This window comes from Rhincodon typus, chromosome 40 (assembly GCF_021869965.1).
Source record: "Rhincodon typus isolate 14 chromosome 40, sRhiTyp1.1, whole genome shotgun sequence".
NCBI classification, from domain to species: domain Eukaryota; kingdom Metazoa; phylum Chordata; class Chondrichthyes; order Orectolobiformes; family Rhincodontidae; genus Rhincodon; species Rhincodon typus.
In genome coordinates, this window is record NC_063371.1 from 7143540 (window position 1) to 7157840 (window position 14301).

General features: G+C 39.2%; 2 protein-coding genes across 2 annotated transcripts in view; one reads left to right on the top strand and one right to left on the bottom strand.

Annotated features, from left to right (window-relative positions):
• aebp1b (AE binding protein 1b) overlaps nt 1–7341 on the top strand; it is a 75188-nt gene extending 67847 nt beyond the window's left edge. Inside the window, exons 19-21 of the mRNA XM_048618554.1 lie at nt 2678–2817; nt 3439–3538; nt 5241–7341. Coding sequence (XP_048474511.1) covers nt 2678–2817; nt 3439–3538; nt 5241–5542 — 542 coding nt within the window. The 3' untranslated portion in view covers nt 5543–7341. The remainder of the gene's footprint in view (nt 1–2677; nt 2818–3438; nt 3539–5240) is intronic.
• A 2972-nt stretch (nt 7342–10313) lies between these two features.
• On the bottom strand, nt 10314–14301 carry pold2 (polymerase (DNA directed), delta 2, regulatory subunit). Its single transcript, XM_048618555.1, has 4 exons — nt 14099–14301; nt 13669–13796; nt 13271–13372; nt 10314–11153 (listed from the first exon to the last, which is right to left on the bottom strand). Exons 1-4 carry the CDS (start codon nt 14284–14286, stop codon nt 10984–10986), a joined length of 588 nt encoding a protein of 195 aa, XP_048474512.1. The 5' UTR covers nt 14287–14301; the 3' UTR covers nt 10314–10983.

Consider the following 14301-nt stretch of genomic DNA (forward strand, 5'->3'; position numbering starts at 1 on the left):
GCTTGCCCTCTGATGGTTATGAGTGCAAACATGAAATAAATGTGCAACAAACCAGAAACCATTTCCCAATGGATATAGATCTACAGGACAAGACCAGGAACAAATTGGCAATCTCAGTCACAGGAGCTTTGATAGAGTCACACAGCATGGAAACAGACCCTTTGGTCCACCTCATTCTTACCAACCAAGTTTTCCAAACCAAACGAACGCCACTTGCCTGTGTTTTACCAATATCCCTCTAAACTTTGCTATTCATGTATCTATCCAAATGTCTTTTAAGTACTGTAACTGTACCTGCAACCAGCACTTCCTCTGACCGTTCATTCAGAACCAGCCTCTGTACGAAAATGTTGCCCCTCAAGTCCCTTTTAAATTTTTCTCCTCTCACCTCAAAAACATGCCCCTAGTTTTGAACTCACCCACCCAAAAGAAAAGACCTTTGCTATTCATTTTATCTATGTCCCGCATTATTTTATAAACTTCTTTCAGGTCACCGCCCAAACTCCTTCGCTCCAGTGAAAGAAAAAGTCCCAGCCTGTCTAGACTCTCCTTATAACTCAAACCCTTCTGTCCCTACAACATCCTGGTAAATCTTTTCTGAACCCTCTCCAATTTAATAATATTGTTCCTGTAGTAGGATGACCAGAACTGTGTACAGTACTCCAAAAGTGGCCTCACCAACCTCCTGTACAACCTCAGCATGACATCCCAGCTCTTGTTCTCAATTGTCTGAGCAATGAAGGCAAACATGCTAAATGCCTTCTTAACCATCCTGTTTACCTTCGAATGCAACTTTCAAAGAACTTGGTACCTGAATCCATCGGTCTCTCTCTGTTTGACAACACTCTCCAGGGTCCTACCATTTATTTTATAAATCCTGCCCTTGTTTGTTTTCCCAAAATGCAATACCTCGCATTTATTCAAATTAAACTCCTCAGGCCAATCGCCCAAGTGATCAAGGTTCCTTTGTCATCTTAGATAACTCTCTTCACGAGTGAAAACAACATTTCTCAGAGAACATTCTGTGTGTAAGTTATAAAAGACCATTTTAAGTATCCATTGCTCAAGGAAAATTTACGGAGGTGAGTTAAACCGAATGATCAAAAAAAAAAGCCTTAAGAGTGCACCTGTTTCAGGACTCAGCAGTACTGGAGTATAAAAACACAGAAATTATGTTGGTTCTACAAAACGCTTGTTAGACACCACTTGTAGCAGTGTGAGCAGATCTGAGCACCAGACCTGAGGAATGGTATATTGGCCTAAGAGGGAGTACAACATAGGTTTACAAGAATGATACCTGGGGTTCAGGGGTTAAGTTATGAGGTGGGATCATACAAATTAAACTTGGTTTCTCAAGAATTTCGAAGGTTTAAGGGTGACTTGATGAAAGTCTTCAATGTATTAACAGGAAGAGTCAGGATGTATAAATATTATTGATTTCCAGTGGTTAAAAATTCTAGAACTTGGGGATGTAGTCTAAAATTTCGGGCCAAACCATTCAAGAGACATGCTAGGAAGCACTTCCATACACCAAGGGTGGTAGAGTGTTTTGATCTCTCTTCCACAAATATGAGGTAATGTCAGATCAGTTGTTAATTTTAAATCCGAAATGGAGAAACTTTTGTTCAGCAAAGGTATTCAGAGATATAGGCCAAAGGCAGGAAAATTGAATAAAGGCACAGATCCACCATGATCTCACTAAATGGCAGAAGAGGCTCGAGCAGCTGAATGGCCTACTCCTGTTCCTGTGTCCTTAACGTTGTAGATGATGGTTCCGTTAAGAATGTGTCATCACAGACTCCAGAGATGGCAGCTGATGTTTATTGGAGCTTATATTTAAGTAACTAGATGGCAGAGATTCTGGTTAAGACAGCTTTTGTGATGCAGTGGAAGTGTTCCTACCTCTGGGCCAGAAGACGTGGGATCAAGTGGCACTTGTCCAAGACGTATCGTAACAGGTTAATTAAAAATACCTGCAATATTGGTTTTGTAATGACAGCAGAAACAGAGCCCATAGAGGGAGTGGGGAAATATACGAACACTGTTCAAAAGTAGTTGATTGGGTAGGTGTCAATTGGTTGGTTCATTTATGGGTTTTGAATTGGTTAGAAAGGGGAGACAGCAGACAGGAGCTTGTATTCACCATAAAATGCAAATAAAAACATGTCACACAGTCAACTGCTTCACTGGATGACTGGCAATATAACAAAGGCATCAGTATAAGCCAATCACATTGAAACAAACAAGAGAGCTGAACAGGGTCAATTTGGATAGACTATTTCTAAGTGTAGAGGAGTCGCAAACTCGCAGGCAGTTTCAAAGTAAGGCTCTCACATTTAAGAATTTGTCAGACCACCATTAATCTTTGGAATCCTTGACCTCAGAGGGGAATGGAAGCTCGGTCACTGAATGTATTCAAGACTTAGTTAAACAAATTTCCAATCAATAAAATTGTCAAGTGTTACAGAGAGCACGGAGGAAAGTACAGTGAAAGCTCCAGTCAGATTTACTATTATCTTATGGACTGGTACAGCAGTCCCTTATATTTTTCCATTTCAAAATGTTGTCTGGTCAGTAACACAATTTGTGAAAAGATTGTGTTTCTGTGGCTAAATAATTTTTTTGCGAAGAGGTATGTTTCAGTGAGAGTGCTCTGACAGTTATCTTCTTTCCACAGCTATAAATGATTTCACCTATCTGCACACAAACTGCTTCCAGCTCTCCATTTATGTCGGGTGTGACAAATTTCCTCATGAGAGTGAATTGGCAAAGGAATGGGAGAACAATCAGGAGGCACTGCTCTATTTCATGGAACAGGTATTAGACAAAACACACAAACTGCAATGTCAACAAATATTAACATTCACATTAAAGTCACAAATGAATAATAGCCACATGGATGAGGTCCACAACAGGTAATGTGTGTGGAAAATAGAGGGAACACAGAACGACAGAAAGTTTTGGTCACTCACTAAAAACGAGAAAAAAAAAGCAAGAGATTATGTTCAGTGGGCTAAAAAACAAAAATCCAAGGTAAAATTCAATTGTAGTTTCTCAAATAATCAATAATATGGCTGGAGGCACTCATGCCAAATTAAGACTAAGGGATAAACTGGAAAGTGTAATTATCAGGAAAACAAGCCAGAAGCTAAACATGCACAAACTAATTTATTGTGGCAAATTATTATATACTCAAGCAATATTTTTTCAGGTGCAAGAAAATAACTGGAGCATCCAAAAAGGCTCAAGTTCCGATTCAGAAGGGAATGAACACCGGCAAAACTTTTAAATGATCACTTCTGGGCCCAATAATAGGGCACGGCTTGTTTATTAGCTTTACCTTGTGACTAAATTATTCGAAACACATTTTGAAAACGAGTAATGCTCTTGCCAAAGATGTTGAATTCAAGGATCTTTTGCTCACGCTATTTATTTTAGATCCATCGTGGCATCAAAGGATTTGTTCGCGACTTGGAAGGAAATGCAATTGCAAATGCCACGGTATCAGTTGAAGGGATAAATCATGTTGTACTAACAGGTAATACAATCTCATCTTCAGAGTTCCGACTGATGCAACTTATTTGCACCTATTAAATTTGTGAGGCTAAACAGCAAGGCTCACTGGAACATACACCAAGCCTAACAAGAAAATAGAGACCATTTATACAACGTCGAGAAAGTGCTACCAGACTTAAGTTGTGAAGCGTGTTAGAGGAAAGAAAGAATAAAACTGCTAAGATCTTAAAGAAGATTAAGTTACAGTGTAAGACAGAATTGGCCATTGTATTAAGTAGTTAGACAATGTCTGAACAAGAGTGTTTGAAGGAAGAGACAGTTCAAAAGTGAGACAGGTTGATTAATTTGGGACTCAGTTGGAAGTTCAAGCATTGTGGCCAAAACATTGATTCATTAAGAAAGATTAAGAGGAAGATGAATACAAAGAGTGAATTGAAACTAAGGGGACATAATCTTATTAATACAGCTGGTTATTCAATAATCAAAATGGTGGATACACACAAAACAGAGAACCATGGAATTACTTTCCTCAAAACGCTTTGGCAATTGATAAATGCAATTTCATGATTGAGCGTAGATTGCTGTGAAGTACACCGATTGAGGAATATGCCGTAACAGAAAACGGGAGGTCCAGATCAGCTGTGTTCCAACTCATTGGCAGAAAAGACTCAAATAATTGAATGGCCTACATGTTACAGTGAAAGTCAAGTTGGAAATGAGAGGTGAATCCATGATCCTGCACAAGATAAAATTTGTGTCCATAAGTAAGAGATGCATCAAGAGTCCCATCCTGGAAAGGAACAGGATTCAAGTCGAGCTGAATAGAATTCTCTTCTTAAACATGTAATCCCATTTGACCTAATTAAACTGCAGTTTGACAATTTAGGATTTAAGCATCACTGGCAATATGAGCATTTATTGACCATTCTTAGTTGCAAGGAGGGTGGTGGTGACCTTGTATCCTGCATTGTTGTCGATGTGATGAAGCACCTATACAGCAGGATTCTAACACAGCTACAGAGAAAGAATAAACATACCATTCCAAGTCCTAGTGTGCATGGTTTGAAGGGGAACGTTTGGGTGGCGGTATTCCCATGCATACGGAGCTCTTCTTCTTCAAAGTAGCAATGGTTAGAGATGTGTTGCTGAGGTGTTGCAGCACATCTTGTAACTGGTACATAATACAACTACTGTGCGCTGGGAGAAAAGGGAGTGAACATTTTGAGTAATGTTTGGTGTGTCAGTCAAGGGTGTTGTGTTGCCCTAAGTATTGCTGATGATCCAGAACATTGCTGGACCGAGACTGAAGCAGGAAAGTATTGTTTACTTGTTATTTCTCACTTGGGACTCCTGGGAAGCCCTTCCTGAGATTTTTGCCTCATAATTCCTAGACTGGGCTTCTCGTGACCACTGCATTTGTGGGCTAGATAACATACACGGCAACTCTGCATACACAACTTTGAGGCAAAGGGAAGGAAAGCTCACAGGATTAAGGGAACTTGTCAGAATAAAGAGTTTTCCAAATGTGTCAGGGCTTATGTGGATGTGTCATTGATTTCACATTCATAAACTGCTAACGGTTTGTTAATCTTGATAAATACTGTATCGAAGAAAATAACCAGGATTGATGAAATATTCCCTTTTTTAGTCCTTGAGAGACAGTGCCTGACTAAATATTATCAGGAATGCCCGTGATTTAATCTTCTACTTATTTCTTCTTCTAGCAACTGATGGGGACTATTGGCGAATACTGAACCCTGGTGACTATCGCGTCACTGTGAAAGCAGAGGGCTATGCACCTAGTACACGTGTATGTCATGTTGGATATGAGAATGAGGCCACACAGTGCAACTTTAATTTGCGCAAATCCAACTGGCACAGGATTCAGCAAATCATGGAAGAATTTGGACGCAAGCCCATTAACGTTCTCTTGACTCGCGGAAGGAGAGTAAAGAAGATCCGGAAGATTCGAGTGCGTGCTGGACATCGGAAACAGCACCAAAGCCAGACTCAGACTTCACAATAGAGCATCCACTTCCTTTGCACAGCATATGGATAAACATCTTTGCATTGTAAAACAGAGGCTCTACTGATCATAAAAACATGCTTATAGCAATCAGTACATCTAACAGTGAGACCAAGATTATAATTACAGTCCAATTTTTCGGTTTCATTAGAGTTTGTGTAGTACCTAGAACCTAGATTCCAAGTATGAGTGAAAACAGATTTCATCTGAGGAAGATACTACTCAATTAGTGTGAATTTAGTCTGACCTACAAACATTAGCAGTTCAGAAGCAACTGCTCATGATGCTGATGCCATCTTTTCTGGTTTACTTGGAGACAGGTGTTTAAAAAGTATGTCCAAAGCCATAGTTAAACACTACTCCAAAAAGGAAAAGTGTTACTTGGATTGACAAACCCCATTTTCTGTGCAATCCAAATGGCTGTCAACACTCTTATCAAAGCACATCCATGGAAATAACTGCTCAGGTATGAGTACATCAGAACGACCATTTCCATTGGCTTCCCTTCCTCATAAATAAGTATTTCAGGTTTGGGTCACCAGAAAGATTATTCAGTGAGAACATGCAAAGATCGTTTCTGTAAACAAAACGCTGACCTGGTACAGAATTTGAAATCAATTTGCTTGATTCAAGAACAATTCTGTTAAAGACACAAATCTTAAAAACCCATACCCAATCCTTACAAGCTGCACGACTTAACTGAAACCAATCAGGGCTCCACCAAGTTTTGAAGCACATGCTTCACATGGGAAGCCAAAACTTAAAACTCATGGATCTAAGGCACAATGAGTGTGATTGCTTGAGATTCAAGCTAGAGTCAGATGGTACAATTGAAGAGAGTTCAATTATCAACACATTACTAGTCGATAAAGCCAAGTCGTCAATTCAAGTCAGAATTAAGTAACAAAGTTTGCCTTCATTTACGTACCTGTGGCAAGTATACTCATTTCAAGAGCGACCTGCAGGCCAGTGCTGAGCAGACTTGCCCCGAGCTGTTCTCAGCACATTGGGATGCCGTAAACAAAATGCTTGTCATGTGGACATCAAATTACAACAGTTCCTTCTAAAATATGGATCAGATGAACAAAACAGAACACTGGCTGTCTCACAGCAGCAAAAGTACATGGAGGCATTTCAGTTTTCTCTGGTAAAAAGTTTACAAGGTGCCTATTCTAACCACCCCATTACCCTCACTCAGATGTCAAACTCTACATCTATAATCCATCCATGATGTTTGCAAAGATAATTGATCAATCTTTCTTTCAATAAACAGAACAAATGTCGATCTAATAAAGTTTTAGACTCTACCACTCCAAGAAACACACAAAGTGCCTTGAAGATATGACAGCAGCTATGATGGTGGATAGGTTAAGCAAAACTCCAGAGTAGACTTCTTGGAATCTGCCCTGTTTGGTGACTTGCAAATTTCAACAATGCATCCCTGTTGACAGACTGTTATGTCTGGTCATTAAAAAGCAAATGTTTAGACTTGTGTTAAGCGATTTTATCCTGAACCACTCAACAATTTCTACACAAGTGTAAAAGTCAACGACTGTTTAAGAATGGTTTTCAACCTCACTTGATTTTTGATGGAAAGCAAATTTTCTTTGGGAGACAGCTCTTTTTAATAGTGCAACTAGACTTGTTTTGTTGTGCTAATGTTATAGAGAACATTTATTTTAAAAGGATAGAAATGCAATATTCTAAAAGGTTATTCTGGCCTGTCGCTAAAGAGTTCCTTTATGTCTTAAAATATCTCAACTATTTTTGCAGAATAAACAACAGCAAACAATTAAGAACTCAGTTTAAGTGTAGTTTAACAGTGATAACTGTGGTTTTCAAACATTTCTCACACAGAACAGTGTTTGAATAAGGTACAGGACAGAAGAAAGCACAACCTTGTCACTTCTCATCTAAGATCTGCTGGCTATCACTCATTGGCTCGATGACCAAAGCGATCAGGTTGATTTAGAGAAAAAAATCTAAAATGTCACTACATGCATATTGTCATGGGTTCAGAGAGCATTATTTAATCATACAGACCCCCAAAAGACCTTATGTTCTCTCACAAATCACATACTCAAGAAACATAAAAGTAAACTTCTCAATCTATTAAAACTATTTATCTGACAGTCCCGTGAAGGGGGACACTTGCTCTCACTCTGAAACCATAACTTTAGATTGCCGAGGTCAGATTAAGTTTACAGACTGCAGAATTCATGGCAAGGCTGTTGAGCAGGCCATGCTGATATATACTTCTGGCTGCTCTATCAGGAAATCCAATCTCTTCACAGCTGAACTGAGAACTTTCAGTCAGTCAAGGTATTTTTGTTTGACAGACTGTTAAGCCAGTTGCTGCTTAAGTCTTCCCAGTGTTCTTCTGCAGATTGCACCACGTTTCTTCATAGTTTTGAAATAAAATGGGTCAGTGTCAGAAAACTAGGTGTAATCATATGATTAGCAGCCATCATTATGAAATGTCAAGTGGATGATCGCCTTTCACAATTAGCTTGTGGATAATTGACCATGAGTGTTTCATTAATTTAAATTGCAAACTGGAGACATGCTAGGATTTCCTTAGCTGTGTAATTTGGCTCTGGTTGGATAACGGCATATATTCCAAATATTTGTGGAAGAACTCTTCCCATAATATTGAAAATCTTAACTTTCAGTAAGAGTGATAGTTAGTGTCAAGTTGACAAGGTCTCCCCCACCACCCTGACACAAGTCCAAAGCTCTTAAAACTTATGCAGCTAATATTTCCTTGTCCCATCAGGGCAAGTCTTCCAATGTCTTAGAAAAGTCAGTTCACTTCAAGCAGCAAAGCCAATTCTAAACTCTATGCAAGTGACATGGCTTGACACAGAAGATCAGAATCTTCAGTCTCCAAATATGGATTTGGACAGGAGACCATTGAACTCTGAGCCAGTGTCATCATTCGGTACGACCATGTATTTTCAATTCCATATTCACATCCACACCCTAACCTGACTGGCTTGCTGAACAAGAATCTAATTCGATATTAAACAACATTCAATGACCCTGCTTCCACCACCTTTTAAGACAGAGTTCCCAAGTCACCCAAACCTCACAAAAAAGCTTTCTCCTCAGTGGTTGACAAGGGCAACCCCTGACTTTTAAAATACCCATTAGCTCCTTTCTCCTTGTTAAGGCTACTCAGGATCTTAAATACTTAAATCAAGGCACCCTTGCCTCTTCTAACTTCCAGTAGAAACAAGCTCAGTCTGTGCAGTTTGTCCTTCTAAGACAAATCACTAATTTCGGATATCAATTTCTGAACCACCTCCAATGCATTGATATCCTTCCTGAAATGAGACCAAACTGCACCTGGCATTCAAGATGTGGTCTGACCAATGTCCTGTATGAATGCAAGATAACATCGATTCTCAGATGTTCAATTCTACTTGTAACAAAGGCTGACGTGACATTAAATCTTTTCAATTACATGCTGCATTTTGGGATTCATGCTCCAAACACCTCGGTGGCAGAGGCAGCAGAGTAACTAATATTCAGGAACCCGGTTGTTTACTCAATCATCTGCACGCCCCTCTCACATGACCAACAGGATCTTTCTTGCTTTTTATTCATGAATTTGGTTTTTCTTCATTTAATTTCTGAATCAAATTCATCTTTCTGCGGCTGCAGTGCTGGAGAGAGGTTGTCGACAGCTGTTCAATGGCAGATCGGGTCCTTTCCTCGTGGCCATGGTAGTCAAGTCTTGAGCAACTGTTACAGTGGTGAATTGGAATCCATGTTCTTCCCCTGATGTTTTGGAAGTATCTGCAATTGCGGCAGCATGAATGATCTTGCGGTCCTCGCAAGTTAATTTGGACTGTCGAATGGTCCTCAGAAGTTGAGATGGACACCAGTCCTCGAGAATTGGGACAGGCTCCTGGCTATGGCAGTGGCTTGAGTATCAGCAGCAATGAGGAGGCTTCGGCAGAGGTGACGTTCTGGGTCCAGTCAGTGGGGACTGTTACAGTGTGCTTCCTTTTTGGTGTTCCAGCTTCAGGGACTGTTTTGGCAGCTGCGACGGCATCCTGTATCCACTTGTGAAATGAAGAAGTCATGAATGGAACAAAAATGCAATTTGTCCTCACCGTGTATGATTTATTTCTTTTTCCAATTTATACAAGTAAAATGCCACCAACTTATGGCACCTTACACACATTTTACTGTATTTTCATTAATACATGCAACAATATATTACTATCTATCTGCAGCCTTCAAATTTTGCTCTTGCAATATGACTTTTGTTAATTCTTCCCGCCCAAATGTACCACGCTTTTTTTCATTTCTGCAAAGTCAAGAGACAAGTTTGTTTACGAAACAAAATCTAAAGAAAATACAAATTAGATATTTTACTTCCTGTGTGATAGCTGCCACGCCTGAACACAGCAACAGTTTACAAGTGCCCCACGATAATCCAAGGAATTTGAGGTGCTCAGCCAACTTCCAAGAAACTTCAACTCAAACAAGTTCACAAGTTCAGCAGGTCGCAAACAGCATGTTACTGAAATAAAGCAAACCTAAAGCCAGTTCTAAGTTTTTTTTTCTCAGGAGATCAGAGAGGTGGAGTTCATGAAACAGTAGACTGTGCAGGATGACAGAAAAGCAATTTGAATTTGTATTACAATTTGAATTTCCCCATTAAGATAGTAGGTCCTATGGAAATTCATTTTATTTTGTGCATCCAGTTGTACATGCAATGGACCAAGTGTACATGATTTCAAGTGTACACGACTCCAAATGATTGCAACATTTTTAATAATAGAAATTGTTTTAAAAAATACACAACAGAGTCCACAGCACACACAAAAGACAAGGCATCTTATTCAAGCTCATCCTGTCAGTAGTGTTTTAACCTTACATGGTGCTGGTGAACAAGGGTGTTATTCTAATAAGTCCCATCAAAATAGTTCAATATTAAGAGACTCAGAAACCCCAAAGACTAATTAAAACTATGCACGGAGTGCCAGCTACCAATTTGAAATGCTGCATGCATCATATCCCTCAAGGATTAAGTCAAGACTTTCAGCATGTTGTTGTTAATTAGACATGCTGTGAAACATCTCACCCCTGATTAGCACAACACTGTTTTTATTTGAAAAACATGCATTTGAGACAAGGTTAAGGGTCTGAATTCACTTTCAAAGCTAAGCCTGAAAACATGACCATCATTTGAACTGTTTTACTGTAGCCTTAGCACAATGAAAAACATGGAAGAAACTTATCACGCAGCATTGCTCTCCCACATTACTCCCTCTAAACACCAGCTCGAGGAATGTTACAAACAATGTACAACACTCCGCAGTCAGCTTCCTCTCCAGTGCAGCGTGGGCAATCTGCATCTTGCTTGCTACAGTCTCAGAGGGGAAAAAAGTCACATGAAATCCTTTTAAACAAAAATGTCTTTGCCCTCAGTGACTGATATCCATCTCGACATCATCATCATCATCATCATCCCCAGCACAGAAAGCAGAGAAGCTGATTGGTTGACACTCAAGAGTTCGCAGGTTCACCAGACAAGCTTTTTGTGTCGTTGAAAATTCTGGGACAGCAACCAAGAGCACCCGTTGTCCTTCCACACCTGGGAACAGAGAGTATTTTCCTTAATTACTCGACAATTGTGACAAAAGAACCTGTGAAAGCTAAAGCAAAGCTCAGAAAGGTCAACTGTTTCTTCTGTTGTTTTTTGTCAGTTCTAACCCCAGCAAACAGGTCCAAGCTAGAGGAATAAAAGTTGCATGCAAGCAATTGGTATTTTTTCCAGTCATGAACAATGAGATTACCTCCCTGTAGCACTCCAAGAACGGAAATTTTGAAGCAACATAACACTGGGCACACGTTGATTTTATCAACCCATTTTTAAAATTCCTTCAAGGGATGCAGGAATTACTAGCTAGGTCCACACTGACTGAAAACCTCTTATCATATTCCAGTGAAGAGGCCACCACAGTCACATGGAGGACAGAATAACTAAACATGGCAGACTTCCTTCCCTAAAGGACACAAGCAAACAAACCCTCTTTTTCCAGATTTTTGATGAATTCAAATTTCGTCATGTGGGAATCAAAGCCATGTCCTCAGCACATTAGAATGGGGTTCTGGATCACTCATCCCATGAAAGAATCACTACACTACTGTCTCCTTGCCTACAGCCTTCTCCAGAGGTTTCTGTTTTCTTCAGTAAATGCCTCCATTTGTTGCTTGTCTGCCTCAAGACCTTGAGTAGCCCTGGCTACTAAATGATTCCATTCATACACTGGAGCTGCTCTTCCAAAGAAATCACAATTCGTTGTGTACTGAACAATATAGTAAATAGCAAAGTACTGTTGATGTTAGAAAAAAAACAGTATTAAAAATATAAAAAATACAGAAAGAAAGGAGAAGAAAAAAATTACACACAAGAGTAAATGCCTGAAAAAAAATGATCTGTGAAGTCTTTGAGAGAGAATGGCAATGTGGTCAAGATGAAATCAATTGGATATTAAAGAATGGAGAAAATCAGAGATGTGAAAGCCATGCAGAACACAGAGTTCACGGAAGGAGAAAAGAAAGCTTAGAGAACTGGCAACACAAGAGGCTTCAGTGATCTGATGGTTAATAAAAACATACCCAGATTTCTGGAATCAACCTTCCTTCACTCATGTTTGAAAAGCAGAATTCCCTCCTAATTCCTAACATGTTTATCCCTCTTCTTACATATACAGTTATGCCTGAAACTCTCAATTACAAGAGCTCCTTTTCAAAACCAATGCTAAAAGCAGGTGAGCAACATGTAATTAGGAAATACTTCTTCATCGTTCAACAGATCGTACCCATAATCTTCAAAGATATCTACTCCCTACAACAACATAGTACAAAATCACAATGAAACAGCAACACTCATTGCCAACTGAAAAATCAAGCTCCATTTCAAAATCTCCAAACTTGCTCATCAGTTCTTAAATCTCACTTTTCAGCTTGACTTCCATGTAAGGGGTGACTGGGTTTACTCAACTGTGTTCTTGATGAAATCTTCTTCAAATGATTCAGATATTTCAAGCTTTCTGGATCTGTATTTTAAGAGTAGGAGAATCCATGAGAACATGTGCATCGGTGAAACCACGATGCAATGTCTGATGAATTATACAGCACCTAAATGGTTCATTTCATAAATCAAATGCATCACAAATATGTTGTTCATGGCTTTGAAAAATGTGGCAAATGCAAGAAGAAATTCATGTCATCGATTTGTGCCAGCCACCATCTGAATATGTCTCAAGATGTTCAATCGACCTGTTTAGATACACACACAATTTTGCTCATCACAACACAAGTTCTCAGTGTACAAATTTCTCACTTAAAAGTCTGACATTCAGAAACACAATCCTTGAATCAAAATCCAAAGTTGTTAAAGGTATCATATCCTTGGCACTAAAGCTTCTCTAATGGGACAGGTGAATTTGTTTTCCAGCATCTTGGTGTCAAGATATTGTGCCCTGAAAAAACTCCATCAAATACACATTCTCAAGCATTCAAAGTTTCAACACACAGTTCAAGTGTTAAAAACTATCTGTATTTCAATAGTCCTACCAATTTCACGCGTACATTTTTAACTGCAACACACTTTGAACATCCTGCCTAAACAGAAATCATGCTTCTGAAATTAGTCAATATAAAGTTTTGTCTGGACACATCTTTTCCAATACATTAGGTCCTTACCTTGTACGATTTTTGATTTGAATGATGGTGCATTGCCACAGAAGTAAACATGTGGACACTCCTCAAAAATGAATGGATCATTCGTGTAGAATGGGTAACATCCTAGACATAAATAAAATGTAAACATGTTCATTTCTCCAAGACTACCACTTCAGCAGAACACTAAATGGCAAATAATGTAAACACATACTTTGGAAATTATATTTCAGAAAAGTGCAGGTTTATTCAACATCAGTCCCAAGAAAATTGCAGATATTGTCTCATTTTAAAAATTGCGTTTGAACATAACTCTGAAGGAGGAATACTCACAAAAAATTAGCATGTACTGCTTACATACAGGAGAAGTGCTCCTCCGAAGTACAGCATCACGAGGTGAATTTTGTTCTCCAAGTACTTACCAAGAGTGTCAGGTGAAGTGGGACTCATGTGGCCAATCTGTAAAGTCCACTGTAAGATCTCAAGGTGATCCTCCATACTACTATAACAGAAAATGTCCTTCACATTCTGTCCAGCTGTTCCCAAGAACCTAAAGAGAAACATTCGAAACATAGCCCTTCACTTTTGGAATATCTAAAACACATCAGCAGACTTGTTTTTTGTTGCTGCATCTCGAATTCAGTTAATTACTATTTTTTTAAAAAATCATTCATGAGATGTGCGCATCACAGACTGGGACAGCACTTACAGCCATCCCAAGTTACCCTTGAGCTGATGGTGAACTGCAACTTCACATCAAGCAAACAGTTACAACCACATTTATCAAAACCCCCTAAGCGTTTAATTTCCAACACCTCTATTATTGCATTTCCAATCTTCTTGTATCCGTACCTAACTCCATCAATGTCTGCTTGATAAGGGTTGGTGACAAGCTGCATTGTGGGATAAGTCATAGCCTGTGGAAACATACAGCGGTGGAGTGGCTGCTGTGGCAAAGTGTAATTTGTTGGATCAAATTCGCCAGGCATACAATCTACGGGAACAGAGGCCTGTAGTAAACAAAGAAGAAAATAGTGCATATTTGAATGAATCTG

What these genes read in the sequence shown, in the direction of transcription:
- pold2 (XM_048618555.1), bottom strand. Translation starts at nt 14,286, where the DNA reads ATGCACTATTTTCTTCTTTGTTTACTACAGGCCTCTGTTCCCGTAGAT. An exon ending in GCAGACATTGATGGAGTTAG is followed by an intron (nt 13,797 to 14,098) that starts GTACGGATACAA and finishes GTTTCTCTTTAG; the next exon opens with GTTCTTGGGAACAGCTGGAC. An exon ending in CACTTCACCTGACACTCTTG is followed by an intron (nt 13,373 to 13,668) that starts GTAAGTACTTGG and finishes ATTTATGTCTAG; the next exon opens with GATGTTACCCATTCTACACG.